Source organism: Culex pipiens, chromosome 2, assembly GCF_016801865.2.
Source record: "Culex pipiens pallens isolate TS chromosome 2, TS_CPP_V2, whole genome shotgun sequence".
Classification (NCBI taxonomy): domain Eukaryota; kingdom Metazoa; phylum Arthropoda; class Insecta; order Diptera; family Culicidae; genus Culex; species Culex pipiens.
Genome location: NC_068938.1, coordinates 92,536,929 through 92,561,330, shown reverse-complemented (window position 1 = coordinate 92,561,330; position 24,402 = coordinate 92,536,929). Strand labels below are relative to the sequence as shown.

Sequence of the window (24,402 nt, the reverse complement as noted above, 5' to 3'; positions counted from 1 at the left end):
ATTGATTTGAACTGGATCTCTTTGCCTCACCCCTTTTATTTCTTTTTTTTTCCTGAAAAACTATTGCAAGAAAGTGCATTTTTTGTAGCATACATTTCTTTCCCTTCTTCATGCAATTTTCCTTTCTTTCCTTCGACATTTTCCGATTAGTTTCAAGCTCGCCTGAAGCAAACACATACACATTCACACATGTTACAAAACAAAAACAATAGAGATTAGAGAGTGATTCATATACATACCTACGGGAAAAACCCCATTACTGGGGGGGTGGCACAATCCTTTTACTTGTCAAATGCACACCTGCCCACACCGACCAATCATTGGAACTTGAGGATGGTGGTGTGGATTGATGGAAGCTCTGCGAAAACAAGCAATCAACTGTTATTACATTTTCCCTTCCCTCCCCTCTTGTATTGGTACTAATAATGGCCAGGGTATCTGGAGCCAAGCATCTATTTTGCATAATTAAACAAATTAGCATGTACCATTATCGGGTCATATTGTGCACTGCAAAAGTATTTTTTCTGTTGACATTTGTACTTTAAAATCCCATTTCAAGACATGTTATATTTTATTGGTGGTTATAAGACTTATTGTTATATAAAATGTTTAATTTTTCAATCGTGCTTAATTTGAAAAATTCCATTCTCCTATAATTACAGTAGGCATAAAAAAATGATAAAAATGCTAGTACAATCTCAAAACAAGGAGAAGCATGAGCATTGGGGTAGCCTGAAACGCGTGCTCGTGTTCTTTGATAACCGTCACCCCGATAGGATTTCAATGTATTTTTTAAATGTTTCTCAAACGGGAAGACTTTTCTAGAGATTTATATTCTTCAAATGTGTACTGAGAATGGTCACACAATGTCTATGAACTTTTTTTTCAAAAACTCTACCATTTTCCATAACTCAACTGTAAAAAATGATGGAACATGCCATTTAAGAGAAATTTAATTTACTTTTCGTGTCACAATTATTCATTTAGAACAGCGATTCTCAACCTTCTTCTAGGCTGGTACCGCCTGCCATGTAAATCAAGTAGGCTCGGTACCCCCGTTGAGAATCGCTGATTTAGAACAAACAGTTTAATTTTGAAATTTAGTTTTTTATTTAGAGTGTAACAAAGAAGACAATTACAAAAAAATGATTTGGGTTGCTCGTACACAGGAAAAAATATTTCTGTAAATTTACATTATTTATCATGTACCAAAAGGTATCATGATAAATGATGTATATTTACATTAGGTTTATTGGAAATTTACATTAGTTTTGAAAATTTACATTAGTTCTGGAATTTACATTAGTTTTGAAATTTACATTAGTTCAAATCAACTAATTCTGATTGGCCAATGGAAATGAGAACCTCGACTTGGATTGCAGTAGGAAAAGAGTATGGCCTATGTTCTATTTTAAAAATGAGTGAAGCGGGCAGCAAAAGGAAATTATGATTTAAAAAAGTTGTTTCACAGGTAGGGGACGCTTTCTCGTCGACGGCCAAGTGGAATAACGCTGGACTGGAATCGAACGGACGACGGGTAGAATGTTCGGTGTTACTGCTGCTACCCGCTGCCGACTGAACCATCTTCGCATTTTATAAACGAGTGGCTAAAGCATCAACTTGTTCAGGGCGAGGCTCAGGCAGTGGGCAAGCGAAGTATGAGAGCGATAGAAAGAGAACCAAATATAACTATTTTTAGTTCGGGTAGTTTTGAAGTCAACGTTTGGCAGACATACATTGGATATATGATTTACATTAAATAGGAATTTACTGGAAGCCGAACACGGGTAGAAATTCATCAGATTTGAGTTTCCATGCTCAACGTTTCCATTAGATTCATGATTTACATTAGATTTAGATTTACATTGGAGTAATTTCCATGACTTTTTACTCTTTACATCATATTTCAACATTACATTGAGTGAGTTTACATAAGTAATTACGTGCTGTGTAAATTTACATATTTTTTTCTGTGTATTGTCAGGTTCCTGGCGCTTGTGGGGTCTAAGCACTGTGCAAACCTGCACTAACTAACATTCCCGTCCCTTAAAATCGAGATCTACAAACTGACATGGCGGGCGCCGTTGGTGGCCAATGACTGTTACCTATTCGCAACTGATGAAGCTTCAGCAATCATGGTGTTTACTCTTTTCAACGCAATCATACATGCTGTTGACAAGAGAAACATCACTAGATCGTTGAAGCCTATGATCGGTCGTACTGAAAGGATATTACTGTTCTGTTCAGCATCGGAGGGGCAACCATGGGTGGTCTCTCATGCTCATGCTCAGTTGTATCTTTTGACAGAAGCAAGATAGCACAATTTTAGTGATATACATTTTCGGTACTAAAATGTTTTCAGTTAAAAGACGCGAATTGCTAAAATACCAATATCGGGATTACCTGCCAGAATTTAGATTTCATTATTTATTTTTTAGGTGAAACATGAAACGACGAAAATGTCATTTTTTTATGAGCAATGTTTAAAACAAAACATTGAAACTCACAAAATAATCGTTTACTTATTCACGTTCTTTTGGAAGATCGGGACTTGTTTCTCACTTTTGTGGGTGAGAGAAGTTCACTAAAATTTTGAGGGTTTTTGTTTTCTGACGAGATTTGTTTGTTTTCATACTTCCCAAATTCTACCTTCCATTTCGACCTTTCGTTTCCATCCTGTACATTCAATCGTTTCTATTTGTTTAGCAACCAGCACCCTTCTCACATACTAAACCTGTACATTACAATGGTAGTGAAGTAACTGACCCTATCTGTTGTAGCAAAAAACATGTTCTAAACAAAGTTTCTTTCAGCGAGAAAAAAATATGATCTAAAAACAATCTGTTAATCACTCTGCAAACCCCACACTGCGCCGCGTTGAGAATCACTGGGAAAAAATGTGTCCAATTTGTTTACATTTCCAGGCTGAAACTGAAGCTACAGGAGACAGGGACGGTGGCGACGACGGCGGTAAAGTCGTCACGGCTGATGATGCTGCTGCTGCTGAAAATGAGCAAACTGAGCAAAACATTGAAACTGGCGAGTGTGAGCAGGTGGCCGATGGAGAGGAAACCGGCGAGGTTGACGATGGTGGGAAAAAGGAAGTTGACGTTGATGATGGAACGCATGAAGTTGCTGGAGTTGACACGGTTGTGGATGATTTGGTCAAGGGTGCGATTACGAGCGCCAAGAGCGTTAGAGGGGGAGATGGAGTTGATGGGATGGCAAATGGCGTGGATGTTGGTGGGGAGTTTGAAGCGAATGGAGAGCTCACGAACGATAGTCTGGAGAGTGATGCTTTGGGTGCGAACGGTGGAGATGAGGAAGAGATTGATCAAGACAGCCTGAACAAGCCGGACGAAGAGGTTGAGAACGGTTCGGTGGGCAACAGAGAGATTTCAGCGCAAAGTAAGACAGGAACTCGCAACTCTTCGGCGGCGACGCTGGTTGGAAAAGGTTCACGACCGTCAACCGTAACGATTTCGAATCATTCTGTTGATAGGAATGGAAACTCGGCTGCATCAGGTGGGAGCAGAGTATCATCTGCTGTTGGAGATAATTTGAGCACCTCCGCAAATAATTCTGCCAAATCCAGACCGGTGAGCAGCAGCAACTCTGAGCAATCGACGGTAAAGATCAACTCGGCAACATCTAAGAAAACGATTCCAGACTCTGCAAAGTCGATGTCGAATGGCTTCGGAAGCCGAAATGGATCAGCCATTTCTGTCATTGAAACGAATAACAATCAGGACGATCAGTCCGTAGAACATGACAACCAATCAACCGGAACTAGACCACCGTCAAGGGTCGTCAGTGGCCGTGAACTATCGGCCACATCTAGAGCTCAATCGACCTCCTCGACGGTTCGCAATGGCTCGGCCTCGTCGGGAGTGGACCGCAAGCAGCAAAGGTCGGCCAAATCCGGCACCTCGCAGAAGAGCCGCCGAGACGTCGCTGAAGATGGCGATGACAAGAGCGACTCGAACGATGACTCAAATCAAGCCGATGTTGAAATAATTCATTACAAGAGTAGCAATGAGGTATAAAGTCTATAATCTATGGCTTCAGTTTCACCAACTTGAAAGATTTTTGAACTATGCAGTGAACTTGATTATCTATCGATCTATTTTTAGAGTGTCCTATCAGCAATCAATGTTGTCCATTGTTTTTTGACTAGCAAAGCATACCTACACACGTACATATATCCTCTCTAGTGTATCCCCATTTTAGAAGCATTGACCACTGAAAGTATTGATCTCTAGTTCTGGCTTTAGAAGCAACTATAACCTACTTTTTGTGTACATTAACGTAGTAATGAACTTTTTTGGAAGAAATGAAACGCAACCCGAACATAACCTAGAAAGCAGCATTAAAGCAACTGTGTTTGTATCTGTGTTTGTTCAATGTTCAAATATAATATGAAGCATTTTTGTCTGTCTTATCAATTGCTAACATCTCTAGCCTCGATTAAGCTTTTACTCGAAAGGTTGTGTCTAATTATCCTATTTTTCTTTTCTCCTATTTGCCATTCCCCGCTTTAAATGCCAACTAATCGTTATCGTTTAGGCTGGACCCGCCGAGGACAGAGCGCCCTCCGACACCAATAAAAACGACGAGCCGGCTCAAAATGAGGTCAATGCAGAAGAGCCTGTTGAGCCCGAACCCGCCGTCGACGCCAACGACGACGACGAACCCGACGACAAAGTTGCGTCTCCCAGCCCGGCACTGGAGATTGCCGGAACCGTCCTGGGCGAACCGGATGGAGGCCAACTGCACAGTGCTCAACCATCCGGCGACGGTCTAGACTCGCCCAATGTAATAATTTCTGCCTAGATCCCAAACCCTCACCTACAGTAGAGAATACCTTTAGGGAATCTGCTTCAAACCATGGTTTTGTAGTGTCGTGTGTGACCTTCTCGCAATATATATTAAAAAAAAATCAAACAATCAAACGGAAACAGTTCTTTTGTAAATAAACTTTTTCTCAAACTGCACACAACTGTTTCCTTACTTCCGGAACGAAAACGTATGCCAGCGCACGAGGTTCCAAAAGCTATCGCACACTAGTTTTAGATAGTCAACCCTTTGAAATAATTCCCACTCCAAAGCTGCCAATCCCAAAAAAAAAAAAAACAAAAAATGAGTTAAAGTTTCATTTTTCCAAAAAAAAAAACAAAAATAAATAAAAAGCCAAAAAGAGATCGAACGTGTTCCCCTTGGTCCTTCTTGCAGGAGGATCGCTCCGTGCGGGACGTCATCGAGACCGGCGACATGGAGCAGCTGGCGGTGATCGTGCTGAACGGCGAGGGCAAGAAGCTGCTCGGGCAGCGGTCCGAGCTGCCGGAAATTCAAGCCTTCCTAGATAACGTGCCTTCCTACATGGTGAGTTTTTGTTTTGTGTTTGATTAAGGTCGACATTTGGTCGAGTTTCTCACAGTTTTAAGCGAAATCGGTGCCGCTTGGTTAAGGAAACCTTGGCACAGTATTGAATGAGCTGGTGAATTATTTATTCCATAAATTGTATGTTGAGAAAAAGAGGCATTGCAACGAATTAAGGATATTCCTATTACCTACGTTAATTATTCACTCATAGGCATGGTAAAGTTTGCAGTTGAAAGTAAAGAAATCCTGTGGAAGGTATTTTCCTCTTTGTTAGGCCGTCTCCACTACTGGGGTGAACATCACATTTGCTCCCTTTTTATGAATAGCGAGATCAAATTAGCCACACTTGTCCTAATGAATAAATAGAATCAACGGCGTAACTTTGAATCTTAGGATTGTTCTTAATTGGATTGTTTACTATCGAACAAAAAAAAAAAACAAACGATATTTTGAAATGGTGACTTTTTACAACTTGGTCACCCAATGCACCATAGCGCTCCGGGAGCAAATATGTTCTGTTTCGTTTTATGCTCTCTTTAACATGCAAAATCAAATACGATTACATTAAATTATTATGCTTTCATTCGTGCCTAGAAATGCTAAAATTTTTAAAAATATTTGCAACGGCCTAATTCATTTATTCATAAAAATAAAAGTTATCCAAATAATTTAAATCAAAGGTTATAAAAATTTAACGATTGAATTTTTAAAGTTTTAAAATTTGAAGATTTCAAAATCTTCAAAATATGAAATTAAGAAAGTTTTGAAATTAAAAAAATTAGAGTATGAATACCAAAAATTAAATTATTTTTGAAATTCAATTTATTTTTATGTTTTATATCTGTTTGTATTTTTTAAAAAAGCTTCGTTTTTTTCATTTGATTAACGCCCTTGCAAATGTTGTTCAAAGTATATGTCACCTCCTTCAAATTGGTCCTAAAACTTAAGGCCCAAAAAAAAAAACATAAAATTACAATGTAATTAAAATAGGAGTAAGATCAACTGAAAACAAACTAAAATGCGTTTAAAAACATTTGATTTTTTTAAATGAAATTACAGCATTGAAATTTTTTTTCGCAAGAAATAATTTTGTCAATACTTAAAATTATAGTAAACTAATGATTGCAAAACAACTGGACAGTAGACTAGCTAGTCTTTACAGTCATCCCTCATATTCGGAACAGTTTACAGATCGGCCAATGTTCAAAAAATCATATCAAATCGATAATTGAACTTAATGATTCGCTTTTTCCTTCATTTGAAAGCTTTTCTTGCGATCTTTCGAATGCTGTATCGAACAACTGAAAATTTTAACTTTTATATCAAGTTTTTCAAGGAAAACTTTGACCCTTGAAATCCACAAAATCGGAACACTTTTATCTTACGGATGTAAACAAACTTTGGATCTCTCCAGGAGTACATATTTGTATCAACATAATGACTGCACACACCTGAAACCAATGAAACTCAACCTTAGTGATGTTTTATACATGTTTTGATGTTGTGGGAGGCACAATAACATCCCACAATTATGGAAAAGGCAGTGTTTTGCTGCTCTGGATAAAATGATCTTGAAATGCAGTTTTTTGTTTCAAAAGAACTACTTTTACTAGTGAAATAGCAAGATAATGTCCAAATAAAGGTCCTAAAAATAGTAGGGTCGACAAAAAGATTCTTTTGGCATGCTATTGACAAATTATCACAAAAGTGTTCCGAATATGTGGGATGACTGTATATGGAAAATTTAAAAAATTATCAAATCAAACCAGAAAAAAGTTTTTTGATGCCTTTGGACCTCAAAACAACCCCCTAAAATTTGGGAGCGTTTGGTTGCATCCACATTTTGCGCATTGCATTTCAATTTTGCATGAGAATTCGTATGAAAACCTCCTCTTTTTACATTTTGATCTTATCATTTTTATTTTCCACTAAATTTTTCAAACCAACACAATAGCGTTAAAATTGAGAGAACTCTCTAAAATTTTCCAGAAGAAAGTATTGTGCCATCTTGCTCCTGTCAAAAGAAACAGCGTCCTAAAAACTGGTCTAAAACTTTTTGCTCGGAAATCACGTTTTAGACCAGTTTTGAGCAGACTGTATCTTTTGACAGGAGCAAGATAGCACAATACACCCCAAACCCCAATGGTTTGACACCAACTGTTGTCAAACGAACGGGGTCACTTTTTAGTTTGACACCCCCTTCACACAGAGATTGTTTGTTTTGATAGTGTTCATAAGCGCCGTGTAAAAAGTGACAGTTCATCACTTTTTAGTTTGACTTTAACCAACCAACGGGGTAGGGGAAATATACCCTTTCTAATCAAACACCTATTTTCGTCAAATGAAGTGTTTGATGCTCGATTAAAGCTCCAAAAATACTATTTAGACTATAAACTTACTAGCAGCAGCACCGCCTTGAGTATGCACGCAAATATATGATAAGTACTGGCCAAAAAGATCAAATTTAATGCACTTTTGATCATAATTTCTATTTTGCGAGACCATTTCTCATCATTTTGGTGGCAAACGCAAGATGAAAGATTAACTGCTTAACGAAAGTCGCCATCAATTTTCTTTTCACTTGCGCTAACGTTTTCAAAGCGCTCAAGATATGAAATTGCTTCCAACTACCGGCAACCAGACATGCATCGGCACTATGAGCTCTTTTTGACGGCACTCAGCTTGTTCTAGATGGCATTTTCGTTTAAAGCAAAGTTATGCTTGTTGCTAGGTAAAAATCTCTTGTTTGTGGCTTGAATAATCTGTAGAAAACATTGGTTCATTGGAAAACCCGATTTTAGCTATATTTTCATGTAAATGTTCTCTTAAGCTCTCAAGAAGAACTTCTTAAAAGCTCTTTGAGTGCAATTAAGAGTTCTTAACCTATATCTCAGTTGGGTTTCAAAATAATCTCTCAGGGTCTTCGGGAGCCTTAAAGACAAGCGTAATTAGCGTATTCTAATCACTGGCACAACATGCTGGGTATCTTCTACGTCAAATGCCAAACAAGTTCTTCTAAAAGAGGAGTTAGAGCGGATGCATGTCTGCCGGCAACACGTCCTTTTGAAAATTAGTTGGTCACTCACTTGAAAAACAATCCCGAAACATGTAAACAATTAGCAGGCGCCATCAAAAAAACAACCGCGCCAAGTCTTTTGACGATTAAACTTTGACGACCCATGCCATTCGAAGGCCGAAGAAAACCGAGCGATAAGCGAAGGCAAATAAAGAACAGAGGGTGGCCACCAACACCACCAGCAGCGCCTGTTGGAGTGAGCCAGCGATGCCAGGAAAATTTTCTCTATAAATGCTACTTTTCGTGAGTGTTCGCTTAAAATTTCATCAATTTTGGCAGCACTAAGCAGACCCAAAAGAGCGCTGAAAATAGAAAAATGGGCGTAGCCCAATGCATTTTCGTTTGATTAGAATACATTTTGGATTTTTTTTTCAAATGATTGTAAAAGGAATAGAATAACTTTTAGGAAAAGTGAAAATAAACAGAAATGTTCAAAAAAAGTTGCTCTACTCGTTGGTGTGCTTGGTTTTAGTAAATTTCAAGGTACACTCCAGATTATCCAGCATCATTCAAACACAACCACTTATTAGGCTTAAAATAGATATATTTCCCATAAAAATTAAAAAAGTGTCAAACGAAAAAGTGACCAACCACCGGGGGTTGAGTGTACTTTCTTCGGGAAAGTTTAAGGTAATTTTCTCAATTTTAACGCTATTGTGTTGGTTTGATGTAGAGGAAATTAAAAATGATAAAAATCAAAATGTAAAAAAGAGGTTTTTTATATTAATTCCCATACAAAATTGAAATGCAAAAAATCGAAAAAGTGACATACAAACATGAAAAAATTAAACAGGCAAAATGTAATGATAAGAGGTGGTATAATAGGCCAAATACTACCAAAAACAAACATAAACTAAACAAGATAAATGCAAATTAAAATACTAAAAATGAAACATGAAAAACATTAAACAAGAGAAGTAAAGTTTTTCGTAGAACAAAAGGTGAAATGACCTCCTGAACACGGGAAAAATAAAAATCTTCGAAAAAAAAATTGGGCAGTAGAGGGTTAAAAAATATTCCACGAAGAAAAAGCACCCTTTTTTCAATAAAAATCTTGAAAACTAAAAACTAAATTGAAACTAAAATTTTTGTCTACCCACTTCATTCCAGAACAAAATCCGGCGCGTGCACGTGGCCGCTCGCGACGGCAGCCTGCGTGACCTGCAGTCGGCGCTCGACCGCCGGAAGTTCGCCACGGCCCGGGACGAAATCTCGCCGCACGGTGCCACCCCGCTGCACGTGGCCACCATCTTCGGACACTCAGGTATATTTTTAGCCGCGGCCCCCCTCATACAAAATGTAAAGTGCGAGTTAAGTTTACATTTCAATCAATTTCAAACTGAGACATTCCGGTGTGACGTGTGAGAAAATTATGTTTGTCCCATGTATACTGCGTGTAGAAGGGGGAGGTATAGGACTATCATTACGAGAAACTGTGCCACCGGCGGTGGTGACCTGGCACGTGCACGGTGAAAACTTTTCCCGATCATCAAGGACGTCCGGAATCAATTACTTTTTAATGGATACATAGGCCGGGGGAGGGCATTTACCAATACCTTGAAAGGTCGATAACTAATACTTAAAAAGATAGGGGGTTTGCTAACGAAGTCATTTGTCTCTTTGCTAACAAGAGTCGCTTGATGATTGCAAGGACTCTCGAGTGGCTTCACTAGTTGTCCGTGTTTGTTCGGATACGGTTGTCGTCCAGGATGGCCGGACCGCAGCAGTTGGCAATCGAAGATATTAACAGTGATACTAGCTCTAATAGTGAACGATTAGTGGCACTTGCATTGATTTTTTTTTTCACTTGATTAATTCCAGGTATTGTCAGATATTTAGCTGGTCGCTTTCCGGAGACGACCAGCGCAACGGACAACAACGGCCGAACTCCGATGCACTATGCGGCCACCTTGAAGGACAACGGACACTTCTACAACTTGCTGAATCACTTGGGGGCAAATCCAAAGGCGGAGGATAATGTGAGTATTAATCACGATTTTATATGTGTTCCGTGGATGAAAATTTGAAGGAAAGCAACCCATTTGTCTATCATCGCATATTGGAACATGCATTATTCATAGGTGTAATGCTGCACCACCCTCGGTTATCGATCGATTTCATACGAGTGGTGAACGTTTTTTCCACAACTTTTCGATTTCATTCGTGCTCCAACAGTTGAATCATCCAGCCGAGTATTACCTGAACCACGACGAAACCAAGGATCTACTGTCTCACCGTCAGCTGCTGCAGGACTATGGCGCCGAAGAAGATCTCGCCGATGATATGCTCAACGATCAAGGTGAGAACATGCTCAGTTTTCCTCACACCCGTTACTCGCTGTGAATGTTGTCCACTGTCCACTGATTTCACGTGTTTTTGGGTTCGAGATTTTTACTCTGCAAGAAGTTTTTGGGTTTGCTTTTTGTTGGTTTGTTTTTTGATATTTTTTTCCCAGCAGAAAAGCGACGTAAGCAGGTCTAGAAATTGCGAATCCCGGACTCATGTCGCGTTTTTCGTTCCCATATGCTACCAAAGTGCCCGACGATCTGCACAGTGCCCGCCGGGAGTTGGACGATGTGGACACGCTGACGACGCTGGAGCGTTGCTTTAAGATTATCCACGAACCGGTCGCCGACCTGCTGAAGACGGTGACGCTTCCGAGCAACAGTGTCCCCGGCAGTGCTTCCTCGTTGCGAGTGCTGGTTACTTCCTATTTGGCGCGATTCCTGAAGAGGAGTGTTTTCGATACAATCAAGAAACGGCAAACTAAGCTCGATCACAATCTGTTCGATGTGATTTGGCCTGCGATGAAGAAGGTGACCAAGGAGCGGAAAATCGATGAAGATCTAAACGCGGGAATCGTGATACCAGACTACGATGTGTTTGTGGTGTTTCAAGAGTTTCTTGTCCCGCTGATCCAGGATATGCACTGCATGGAAGTGCAGCCGAACTTTGAACCACATCCGCCGATGCAATTCTTCCCACGGTATGTGATGACCGAAACTCAAAATGAAACGCACGAGAGCAACGGTAACGTTCTCCGGGAGAATCCCAACGAGATCCAGCTGAATCTGGACACTTCCGGGCGGTTCATTACCGGAGCGGTTGTCGAGTGCTGTCGGAACTTGGACGCCTTTGAGTTTCCGCTGAATCTTAGCATAGCACAACTAGAAAGGGCAGAACGTATTCTAACGTCGAAGATTTTGTCGATGCTGTTCGCCAACGCCATAGGCGAGGACGAGCTGGGGACGTACTACACAATGAACGAAATCCTCGAGAGCCAATCCGAGATACGAACGATTCTCGCTACCAGCGGACTGTTGATTCCCATGCTGGACCATTCCGATCCATACCAAACGGCGGAATCCATCGCACTCAACGGTCGATACTGGCCGTACGGTCGAGGAGTCTACGTAAGTCACAACCAAGATCTAGTAGCGTGGATCAACGCTCAGGAGCACCTGCGAGTAATGTGCTGTACAAGCTCGAAAAATCCAGCGGACATCGGAATCGCATATTCCAAAATTGGTCGCGCCATGAACTTCCTCGAGGACAAAATTCAGTTCAAGCACAGCTACTTCCTGGGATATCTAACGTCACGACCTTCCTATCTCGGCACCGGACTCAAAATCACGCTCACCCTGGAACTTCCCCACCTTAACAAAGAAAAGGAAAACCTGCGCCATCTCTCCCAGGCTCGCGGACTGTACCTCCTAACTTCCTCAGATAACCAACAATCCGTCCGGATGAGCAACACGCGCAGCCTGTCCCAGAGCGAGTGGCAAATCTTCCAGGACTACACCGGTGCCATCACCAACATCGTTGCGCTCGAAAAGGACCTGTTGATGTCCAACTCGATGCACATTGCCGCCACGTTGTTGAAGATATTTCGTAAGAAAAAGAATAGCTTAGTGGAGGCGGCGGCCATCCATTAGAAATCGACCCCCTTCATCCACATCGCCGTTCATCGTTCAGCACTTAGAGAACGTAGAACCTTCAGCATCCAGTGAAAAATTCGGTGTTCATGACTAGCCGACAGTATGTGTAACCTCAACCTCATCTCAGCAACAACAGTTCCTGCAGAATACCTTAACCTTTATACGACTAACGTTAGACTTATCTTAAATAGCTTAGCAAGTAGTGAGAGCGAGTGCTTAGAGAGAGAGAGAGAGAGCAAGTGTTGGAAAGATTTTCACCGGACGAGCAACGGGTTAGTAGATCGATTCCTTTCTCTCATACTCACCTCATTCAAGTCTATCGTTTTGATGTTTCCAGTGTGATATTTACTCTTAAAAAAATCCCAAACTGTATTCTACATCCAGTGTACCCCCTCAGCACACCCCCTCCCGATTTGTGCTTGATGTATCAATTGACAGAATCGCATCGCAATAATGTGGCTGGCCCCGTGCGTGTCTCGGAACGGTCCCCTCCCGTGTTGACCGGGTGTGGCACGTGTTGTTTTTTATTCTCTTACAGCAGCGCTTAACCAAGTCGTGAAATCTTTCCAACAGCTTGTATGTATTATTGGTAGTTTGCGCAGCAAGTAGTACTGGAAGCCTTGTTAAGTAGTAGTGTTATGTTTTGAGTTGCCTTGTCTTTCGACTGCGCTACACATCTGTTGTTGCATGCCAAATATACTCGATATAATGCTCTAATTCTGTTAAATATGGATCTGCACACTGTAGAGGATTTTTAACTAACTCGCTATCGATTCTTTTTGTTGGTAAATTCTATCTATTTCAGAATTGAGCGACGCACAGGTTGAGATACCATTGTTTCGAACAGAGGAGGGCAGATATCTAGCGACATGTAAGTAATTTACTGATACTTTTAAAGTTCGTACACATTTTTAAATTCGGTAGAATCTCCGAGAAAAACAAAGTACGGTTTCCGACAGAAACGAATCCGTACAAAATGCTTGACTGAGGAATGTATTGTACACAAAAAAAATAAAAATCGGATCGGAAAAGCCGATTTAATCTAATCCAAAAAGCATCCTGGAAGAACTTGTAGTTGGATTACGCCTCATGTTCTTTCATTATTAATAAATGTAGTACTGTCGAGTAGTGCGTCCATCCCGGAAATTCCCGGGACAAAAATCCCGGGATTTTTTGAAAACCGGGAATTCCCAAATCCAGGGATTTTTTTATAATTTGTCCCGGGAATTCCCGAAGTTGATTGAAAATAATCAAATTTTACTCTGAAAATTCAGATTTGGTTGTGGAAACAGATAACAAGTTGAATACTTAGTAATCGATAAGAATTTTAAAGCAATAAAATTAATATTCGGCATATCAGGGAAAATTGTTAAAATTTTTAAGTTTACATAATGCCTAGCGCTTTAAATATTTTCTATTTAATTTTATATATTTAAAAAAACTGGGTATTATATTTAAGTATATTTATGATTATGAATTTGAAAAAAATATCATATAATATTATTTTGTATCGAATTAAGACAGCTGTTGATGCCATTTTTTGCATAATTTTTTGATTGACTTTATTAAAACAGGAACTGAACTAAACAATCAGGTACACCGATTTCCAAATTTGTTGCTCTAAAATCTCCTGTATCTATTCAGACTGTAGTGTTTGTTTCCACAGCTGAAAGTAGTAACTCAAAAATATGTTTTAAAATATGTTTTATGTAAAAAATGAAATGCAAAACCTATTTAAAATTCTACATTGATCGGTATTATTTTATTTGTTTTCGCTTCTTGTTTTTTATTACATTTTCAAAGAAATTTTTCTTGCTTTTCTAGTTACGTCAAATACAAAAATAAATAAAAGAAATATATTTCTTGAGTTTTTTTTTTAAAGGACCAATAAGTCTTTCATATGTTTATAGGACCGCGGGTAATCGGCTCCCCTCCCACTAACATTTACACACAAGATCCTCTGTAATTACTCTTAGCATTAAGAACAATGTAATTCCAAATGCCGACTCGGTCCTAACCAGGTCCCAGTACCGAAAAGGACCAAATAAAAATAATTTTATGAAAAAAATAGGACCTTATAAAAAAACTCTGGATTTATAAAAGAGATATTAAATTTGAATCACAATGTATTTAAAATTGTGGTTAATTTAAAATCCGAACCACACCACAGGTTAATTTTTTTATGTTCTTTTAAGCTACATAAAAACAGCTGTCCATGTTTCGATTGAAGTGTAGATTATCACCAATTAATATTTTTGTGCTAATTCTATGATTTTAAGCTTGAAAACATAACCAATATAATGAAAACATAGATTTTATGACTGTTTCAAAAATTTCCCAAGATCCCGGGAATTCCCGGGATTTCAAAAATATTTTTCCCGTTTCCCGGGAAATTCAAAACCCGGGAAAATTGGACGCCCTACTGTCATGGACCCCAAAATGCATTACAATCATTAAAGCAGCCAGGCCTACTGCGTTGCATGAATCGTATTAGACATATTCTGCGAACGCATGAGACATATTATGTGAACATAACCCACATTGCATAGAATCATCATGGGAGGAAGGAGGCGTGGACATACCGTACCAAACGCTCCGAGTTATTCATAGTGTGCGTTCGAATCCCAGATGATTCCGTTAGTTTTCGTTAGTTCACTATTCAACTATTTCATGAAACATGTCGCATTATGAGTAATTTGAAGTATGCCCAAAAGTCCACATACAATTTCAAACGTTTAAGCAGAAACTGGTAAAAAATATGGAAGAACATGACGATTTGATTCAGCGAATTCGATGCCAACATTTCAAATCCTTTTTGAGAAAAACGCATTTAAATGTTGAGCATCCATTTTCAATTCCCATTTTGATATAAAAGCAAAATAAGATGTTCTAATGATAACAAACGATGAAAAACGTTGATTTTATTGATACTTGATCATCCAAATTCAATAAAACATTATTTCCGTAATTTTATTTGAGAAAAACAAACATAACTCCTTTTGAAATCACCAACGTCAATATCACCCTGCTGTCATTGAGGGGGACGCTTTGTTATGATTCGTTTTTCTTCGCCGAATGTTCATGGCGCTTTTTTCATTATGCTTTTTTTTCGTCGCGAGGTTCATGTAGTCTTTTATTTGACGGTTGACAGGGCTATATAAACTTTATTACTTTATTTAAAATCATGATTAAACAGACTTTACTGAAGTAACTTTTGCTCATTTTTGGTGGAGAGGTAGCTTATTAGGAGTACTTTCAGACTATGCAATAACCCAGAAAGTGTCAAAATGTACATGATGCCTTTTGAAATGTTACCGTCGAAATCACAGTTTATTTTGTTTTTAAAACGTGCAAGTCATAAGCACTCTGTTAGCAAAGTTGTATGATGTAAACACGACACAGTTTTATATTTTTAAGTCCAAAATTTCAAATTTATCTAAATAATTATTTAACAGTTGTTGTTATACCATGGAGTCATACCGGAAAAAAGTACGGATTTTGCTCAGCAAGAGTTGATAGCCTTAGCGTAAAATATGTTTTACATGCAATTACATGGTTTTTTACATGCAACATGATAAGTTTATGAGAAAAGGCTAAAATGTCCACCATGACATTTTTCATCTTTAAAAACATATCACAAACACACACACACACACACACAAAGATATTCAAATATGGTTATTTTTGGCAATTTCATTTTTATGTGATAAAAAGGAACATTTTTTTTTCTGGGTAGGTAATAACTAAAATTTTGTTAATGACATCAAAAAGGTTCAGAAATTTGATTTCGATGTACCGATTTTTTATTAGCAATATTGTATAGACAGCTGTCAAAATTTTATAAATGTTTTAATAGAAAAATTAATATTGCAAAATAGTTACTGGTCAAATAGAACAAAAAAAAATCAATTCTTGGTATTTGGGATAATTTTTTAAAACTAACATTGCAAAAGCTTAATACTTCGAAAAAATGCTATTTTTCAAAAATAAAAAGAGTAATTAGATTGAGATAACGCGAAAGGATGCAACCAACCTTAACTTACGATTTTGCCAAGGTTTTTGCTTGTTCTACAACTTTGTGAAACAATGATCGACTATACAAAAAAAGTTATAAAAAAAAGCCCACCTGGGTTAATGAAAAATCGATAAGGACATCCCAAGTAACATTTTTAAACCAACTAGCCACCACCAAGTTTTATTAAGGTTTTATTGTAGCATCTTGATTGCTTAATAGTTTTATTTGGGCATTCACCACAACCATGCCAAACGGTGCCAACAATGCCATGCCAAACGGTTTTATCGCATGCTTTGTTAAAACCAAGGGTGTTGTAGCTGTCAAGTGCCATTAGGCATGCAAAAAGCTCACTTAAAACCATAAGCTCCTAATAGAGCATTTATCGCGGCCAAAAAGCAGTGCATAAATATGGCGCTAAACGCGTGCTCTGATTGAATATGATTGACCGCCATCCTGGCAGAAAAAATTAAAAATCATAAATTTGATGAAAAAACACAATTATGATGAATTTGTGACATCGTTAGCATAGCCACAGAAGTTCAAACATAATTTGAACATTTTTTGCAAAGATTTGCAACACAATAGTTTTAACATTAAAAACTATGATTACAAAATAATGATTTTTGATGAAGCGAGTTGATTTTTTTGCCTCTATCTCCCATACAATCATCAATAAAATTTTAACCGCAGCTGAATTTGAGCCGCCAATTTCGAGAAATAAGGTTGGAAATTATTTCAATTACCTCCAAAATCTATCATATCATCATCACCATTTTTGACAACCATCTCCATAATTTCATTTGGCAAGACGAAGACTCATTTTTTTGCCAGAATAAAATCTGTTTGTCATAAGACGCATGAAGACGTATGAAATGTCATTTTCCCTAACTCCTAACAAGGTTTTAACAAAGGCTTTATCAAGGCTTTAAGGAGGTTGTTAGGATTTCGTTGTAAAGCCTTGAACTCCTATTTGGGTTTTATAAATAGGCCGTAACAACCTTTTGCGGAGGTCCTTTTGGGTTTTAAGTGAGGTTTATCGGGGTTCTGGGGAGGCTGTTACGACTTGGTGGTTTTAATGTTGGTTTTGGCTGATAGGTTTTATGCGGTTGTGACAGCTTTGATAAAGCTTAAAATGTTACTTGGGATTACTGCCCATAATTGATGATTCGGCTTTTAGTCTAAATTAAGTATTCCGAGAAAAACGCGTTTTTGTGTCTGTCACCAAATCTTCGACAAGGCAATTTCAAAGGGGAATAGGATATTAGCCATTTGTTTTTTCACATCGGCAAGTTTCAGTTTCAGAAGATGCGTTGGAACATCCTCTACCACCTGGAGCAAAAATTTCGATTTTGCTAAAAGTGGATAATAGCCGTTTTTTCAATTATGGGCAGATTAGGATGGCAGAATCTTTAAAATTATTTTCAAACTTTGTTGAAGGTAAAACGACCTTTTGAGTACACTTCATTAAAATTAAATATCATCACAGATGTGTACCTAAAACTGTTGGAAATGTTGGATGTTAGATAGTACTGAAATTTGAACCCCAAATTCGTGATCATTAGGAGTAGCATTAGCATTTTAGGACGCCCTATCCACGGATGGATCCACAACGCTTATCCCACTGTTTGGTGTGGTTGTATTAGACTCTCATTCGGAACAATAATCCAACACGGGAGATACCATGTCTGCATCTTTTGATGAGTGTGTAATACAACCCAGGGCATAAGAAGGGGGTCCTTGCCGGGTCTAAGCTATCCTTTGGGGAACGGAAGGAATGTTGGTAAACACCTATCTAAAGTGCGCAGGGATCCCTACGACACCTTAGTGGTATAGATGTTTGTAGGGAGGTTTTGGAGTAGTACCCTAGGATATACCTCAAGAGGTATATTGAACCCCAAATTCGTGATCAAGGACCTTAATTACCCTTAAGTAAAACGTATCAGAAAAATTAAGTGTAATATGTAACAAATTCTTTAAAATATAACATAATTGCCGAAAATTTTATAGTCCGGCGAAAACGCGTTATGACGTGGCATGGCATAGAGAAACTTAGTACTTTTACAAACTATTAGATATCATGCGGCCAACGAAATCGTCCGAGAAATTCTCGTAAACTTTTAGTTTTGTGGAGAAGCATGGTTTCCAACGATTCGTTAAAGACCACCATGCGTCTCCACATAGTTACAAATTTCTGCAATACCATTCCATATGTTCATTATCAATTTATCTGCCTTTTCCAGCCCTCGGTGACCCACTGATCAAAGGACTCACCGAGGTGGCCAACCGACGCCCGGCCGATCCGATAACCTATTTGGCCACGTATCTGTACAACTTTGCAAACCAGAGCCGCAACAAAACCAGTGCCAGCAGCCAGACGACATCGGAGCGAGCGACAACCCTGCAGAAAAGTGACTCCAACAACAACAGCATCGACCTCGCCGTCAAGGAAGACTCCGAGCAGGAGCTGGAGAGCGGAGTGCCGCAGCCGACCAACAAACCTCCTCCCGTTAGCAACGGAGTTGCGGAAATGCCGCTGGAGCGGGAAGACCAGGGACCTCCGTCGCCGGACGACTCGGACAGTGCGGTGTCCAGCGATAATCGAGTATGGGCGGGTTTGGAGATACTTTTTAAGAACTTTCTTCAAGAAATCATCTTCTTTCCCACAGGATGAACACGGTCAAAGCATGCTGCACTTTGCCTGTGCCAGGTCGCACGGCAAGAACGCCCTGATTCAGCTGATTGAGGAATCGGGCATCAGCGTGACCTACCGGGACGAGCTGTACCGTACGGCGCGGGACGTTTCGCTGCAGGCCACCCAGCCGGACAATGCCCGGGAGATTGACCGGTTTGTGCTGGGGATGGCCGCTCGCGGAGATCTGGACGCGCTCACCGGCATGTTACTGGACGGGTACGATCACATCGTGGATGTGGCGGGAACCGACGGGACGACAATCCTGCAGGTGGCTTCGTCGCGCGGTCACCGGGATGTGGCGGAGTTTTTGGAAGGGGCGCGGGAGTTTGAGGTATGAAGTACCATTTTTTTTTTCAGTGTGGTCCTTATCCATACCTACAACTTTGTCGAATACATCAAATCGATCAAAAAAACGTTACTTAATCCACCTTTAGGTGGTTGGTGCCTTCCTCTCATTTATAGTGACTCCAACCCCCCTAAAGTGTCCACATGTTTATGGATCTCCCCTAGCGTTCGCAACACCTAAAACCTAAAACCTAAAAATAAGTGATGAGTAAAAAAACCTACAGACTTTTTGTCAAGATTATACAGAAACGGCCTTTGAGGAAAATGGCATCCCTCTACACGGCTTTTTCGTGGCGATCAGACCCGACCAGTTGAGGTTATGTGATTTCAGACCATTTTTTAAACTACAGTAGTTGTTCGGTAACTGGGCGTTGTTTAACTGGGCTGCTTTTTAACTGGGCGCTCGATAACTGGGCCGTAGCCCAGTTAAAAAGCAGACAAACGTCAAAAAACCAAAACAAACCGAAAACACCGAGGGGATAATGGATTTCAAAATCATGTTCAACAAATAAAAAAACTTTTATGTAATTTCAACTCACAATTAAAGTAATATGAAAAGCAATCATTGTAAATAAATTTTAGTAAATATTATTTTTATATTTCATTAAAAAAAATTATGCATCGGTATTACCCTCGTTATTTTTCGTTCAGCCCAGTTCGCGAACAGCATTCGGTGACTGGGCTACGTTCTCAGCCCAGTTACCGAACAAGTACTGTACTTGTAATTTAAGATAGGTGAGTCAGATCTTGAAAATTCTTACTCCACCTAAAAGGTCTTCTCATATGCTTTCTAAAAATATATAACATGTGAGGGTTTCATGAAAAAACCACCCTTTTTACCATAATTTTAATTTATAATGAAACAGTTTTTTTAACATAACTTTTTAAGTACATGATAAAACTGCATGAATTTAAATAGCAACTTAGGGGACGTTAAGACGGATCGATTAAAACCATTCCGGCCAAAATCGGTTAAGCCTGTGACGAGATATTTCAGTGACATTGATTTGGTACACATGTCTACATACAGCCAAACACACAGACATTTGCTCAGCTGGTGATTCTGAGTCGATATGTACAAATGAAGGTAGGTCTAGGAGGTCTAACTAAAAAGTTCATTTCTTGACTTTTTTTTGATTAGGTCCTATAAACAAATGTAAACATTGAGTGTATCCCGCTTACTCCGATGGACTTTGACATAAGGTGTGAAAGGGATACACTCAATGTTTACATTTGTTTATAGGACCTTATCAAAAAAAAGTCAAGATTTTCCGAGTGATTTTATAGCCTTTCCTCAGTAAGGTGAGGAAGGCAAAAAGCCTTCCAAAGATACAGATTTTCGAATTTTCATAAATCATTTTTGTATGAACAGCTGCCAAATTTGTATGGAAATTTATATGGACAAACTAATGATGCAAAACGGCTTCTTTGGGCATACCGAAAGCACCAAAAAAGTTTCAACCGGATTAAAAAAATACAAAAACTAAAATTCAGAAAAAGATCGATTTTGTAGAGAACTGCTCAATTTATAAAGCTTTTAGTTAATATTTTTTGAGTTCATGCAATTTTACTCTTTGTAAATTTGGACCTTTTACAATCAACAGGAAAAACGCGAGAACCTGCTGACCGCCATCCGAGAGAAAAACTTACCCAAGGCGAAAGAGATCCTCCAAACGCCGGAAGGGCAGAAGCTTGCCCGCGCCAAAAATTACTACGGTGAGTTAAACTTTTTTATATCTTGTAAATTTTAGAAAGTATTCTAAACATTTCCTGATTCCAGGTCGCTGCTCGCTGCACATCGCCGTGCTGATGGAGAACGAGGACATTGTGGAGTATTTGGCGTCTAATTTTCGAGCCACGCTCAAAGTCGGAGATAATGTGAGGGATCGTGTTTAAGCACGATAGGGTGGAGAAATTAAAGTTTTATTTTTCTTTGCTTTCAGTTGGAGCGCACTCCCATTCACTATGCGATGGGCATCAGCAACGTGGAGGCGATCAGTCGAATTTTGATCAAGAATGGGGCTAAACGGGTGATGAAGGATTTGAAGGGTCGACAGCCGAGCTACTACTTTATGAACAAGGCGGATATTTTGCGCTTGCAGGAGGAGGAGAGAGAATAAAGGGTTGATGGGAGGATTGATACATGTTTCACATAAAATTGTTAAATTTGTGTTAAATTGTTGGTCCAGAATGTTGATTAGATTTGTTGTAACATGAAATGGTAGCATGAAATGTATTGAAATATTTTATTTAAATAAAGATTTTCATTATCACTTTGGAGAACTAATCTGCCCATAATTGAAAGTTCGGCTATTATGCCAAATTAAGTATTGCGAGAAAAACGCGTTTTTTTGTTTGTCGCCAAATCTTCGACAGGGCAATTTCAAAGGGGAATGGGATATTAGCCGTTTGGTTTTTCACATCGGCAGCCAAAACTAAACTGGATAATAGCCGTTTTTTCAAGGATGGGCAGCAATAAGGAAGTTCGGATGAAATCGAAGAAATGTTGTGAATAACAGAAATATATTACTTTACAGGTACAAATTTGGGCAACAGCAAAAATATAATGCACTTCGCTCAAGACATTAAAAGTGATGTGATATAATTCTCCAGCACAGCCTGGGCCAAATTGGACTGGTTTTTGACAGCCAAACTGTATGCCGTTTCTCCGTCCTCGTTAGTATCGGTAAAATTTGCCCCTCTCGTGAGCAACTCGTTACACGTGTGCGGATGATTCCCGGCTGCGGCGTACATTAGCGCAGTATTCCCTTCCACGTTCATATGGTTAACTTTGGCACCCTTTTGAATCAAAAGTCGGACAATCTCGTGATGACCACCAGCCGCAGCCAGTAGTAAAGGACTAACCATATCGATAGCTTCCCGATTAGGGTTTGCCCCACAACTAAAATGAGAAAGCCTCAGAACCTGTGCCCCAATTCCCCCTCCCACGATACTAACTTGATCAAGATCTGCACCGACGACAGCTGGCCGTAGTAGCAGGCCCAGTGCAGGGGCGTGTAGTTGTTCGAGTCCACGGAATCGACGGTTTTCTCCGCACGTACCTGCTCTTCGGTGATTTCGCCCTGGCCCGTTTTCTCGTGAAAGTTGAGACAGATCTCGCTCGGGATGTTTGCCTCGGTGTTGCCCCGCTGCAGGTTCGTCAGCACCGTGGTCGTCGGCTTGTACGGCAGGAAGGCACTTTTGCGATTTCCGCTTCCTGCCAGCAGCAGCGGGTTGAAGTCGAGCTTTCTGGATGGGTTGAAAAACGATAATTTTGATGTTGTTATTATTACAGATTATTGAAGTTATACCTTTCTTCGTCTGAATTTGGGGAAGAACTCATTTTCCACAATGATTTATTACGTATTAGCGTGAAAAATAATTTATTTTATGCAAACGCACAGCAAGTTCTACAATTTCTTATCAAAACATTAAAAATGTATATGATAATCTGGTAAGAAGATGGTATGTAAACAAAAAGAGATAACACACATAATTGAAATCACGCACTAAGCTTCAAATTTTAGTTTTCAACGTTTTTCGTGTAACCTACTAACCTAAAATTGAGTAAAATGTCTCGAAACGTTACACGTTGTTATTGCGCGTATTCCCGAAAAAGACACGCGGCAAATCAGCCTCGAAACGACGCGCCGCACTTTCGGCAAATGCGCGCTGTCAAATCCCATACTCCACATTTTGTTTTTGTTGATCTTCTTCTTCAAATCGCATGGCATTGTTGCCGGGTATGTTTTTTGTTGCACCAAAAGTGTAGAAAATCGCTGGCAACAATGTCTGGGGCACATTCTGAAATGCCGTGCGGCGAGTACCTTTGAGAGAAACGGACAATACTCATATAAAACAAAGGAAACACCCGCAACACATCCGTGGAACTCTGAACAAATTTCTGTTCAAAAAGCGTGACGATAAATCGGTTCATTAGTGTTCTACGATAAATTTGTCCTGAATGATTTCTCAGCACTCTACGATCTCATAAAAGAAGATGTATACCAGTTAGACTGACGTTCGTAGCAACGAATGAAAACAAACAAGCTCATCACGATTTGCATTTTTTTCAACAATCAACTAAAAATTGTGCTTCCGTTAAACTGGTCATTCCACTCAATGTTAAGCGTTTTTTGAAACATCTTCCATAATCAAGTGTCCCAACAAGATTCCATATTGAAAGTTGAAAAAAACTTGGCCTGGTGACATCAGCTAAGACAACGGAAATGATCACTTGGAGGCAAATTTAAATTGTATCGATGAAACACATTTTTCAAATGATTAACCTACCTTTTCAGCGTAATGTTTATTTCGGTTCAACTTACCAAGAAGACGTACAAGAATCATAAAAAAGCTCGTAAGATACAGGTCGTAACAGATCCAACTATCCCCAACCACCGAATAATAATCCATTCAGCTGGCACTTCTCAGGTTCTCAAACAAGCAATGATCACACAATACATTTATTCGGATTATGTTTTTTTTTAATGTAAATCCGTTTCTTTTAGGACGCATTGAAAAATTAACTAAAATGGTTCCTGAAGATGGACGGAAAATTTTAAATATTTGAAAAGTGTTTTTTGCATGGCCAGCTACGATTTTGTTTTCTTTTAGGTGTATAACAGTTTATTCCAGTTTCTATCAGTCAAGGGGTTCTAAAGTTGTGTTTCGAGTTATTTGCTCAGGCTGGAGAAAAAAATCGTGCTGTTGATCAACCCCTCGGAGATATCTATCCAGGTTTTTAAGCGAAGATGGCGTTCGAATGGTGAACGCCCGAAATGTAAAAATCGCGCAGTAGCACCAACATTAGAAAAAAAATTTTGCTGTCATGCCATGGCACACTTTTTCCGTAATGTTGGTACCACTGCGTGATTTTGACATTTCGGTCGTTCACCATTCGAACGCCATCTTCGCTTAAAAACCTCGATAGAGCTTTATGACGTTTTGCGTA

The 24,402-nt window shown here is 39.3% G+C and overlaps 2 protein-coding genes across 6 annotated transcripts in view; one reads left to right on the top strand and one right to left on the bottom strand.

The window, feature by feature from the left end:
• Window positions 1–21,722, top strand: part of LOC120418960 (uncharacterized) — a 60,821-nt gene extending 39,099 nt beyond the window's left edge. The window contains exons 9-21 of one of the 4 annotated variants that reach the window (XM_039581504.2): window positions 2,925–4,040; window positions 4,567–4,815; window positions 5,233–5,382; window positions 9,569–9,722; window positions 10,280–10,437; window positions 10,634–10,757; window positions 10,994–12,349; window positions 13,202–13,267; window positions 18,652–19,013; window positions 19,078–19,434; window positions 21,053–21,164; window positions 21,229–21,326; window positions 21,392–21,722. In XM_039581504.2, the coding sequence (XP_039437438.2) occupies window positions 2,925–4,040; window positions 4,567–4,815; window positions 5,233–5,382; window positions 9,569–9,722; window positions 10,280–10,437; window positions 10,634–10,757; window positions 10,994–12,349; window positions 13,202–13,267; window positions 18,652–19,013; window positions 19,078–19,434; window positions 21,053–21,164; window positions 21,229–21,326; window positions 21,392–21,568 (4,479 nt within the window). In that variant the 3' untranslated portion in view covers window positions 21,569–21,722. Of the gene's footprint in view, window positions 1–2,924; window positions 4,041–4,566; window positions 4,816–5,232; window positions 5,383–9,568; window positions 9,723–9,918; window positions 10,208–10,279; window positions 10,438–10,633; window positions 10,758–10,779; window positions 12,669–13,201; window positions 13,268–18,651; window positions 19,014–19,077; window positions 19,435–21,052; window positions 21,165–21,228; window positions 21,327–21,391 lie in introns of those variants that run through there. The other 3 variants (XM_052707005.1, XM_052707006.1, XR_008211944.1) reach the window with 3 other exon arrangements.
• Window positions 18–22,896, bottom strand: LOC120418959 (DNA-binding protein RFXANK). Of its 2 annotated transcripts, XM_052707010.1 has the most exons (4): window positions 22,760–22,896; window positions 22,407–22,697; window positions 240–358; window positions 18–162 (listed from the first exon to the last, which is right to left on the bottom strand). In XM_052707010.1, exons 1-3 carry the CDS (start codon window positions 22,789–22,791, stop codon window positions 289–291), a joined length of 393 nt encoding a protein of 130 aa, XP_052562970.1. In that variant the 5' UTR covers window positions 22,792–22,896; the 3' UTR covers window positions 18–162; window positions 240–288. The 2 variants fall into 2 exon arrangements, with proteins under 2 accessions (XP_052562970.1, XP_039437436.1); XM_039581502.2 differs by lacking the exons at window positions 18–162; window positions 240–358 and adding an exon at window positions 21,989–22,350.
• Window positions 22,897–24,402: the final 1,506 nt, after the last annotated feature.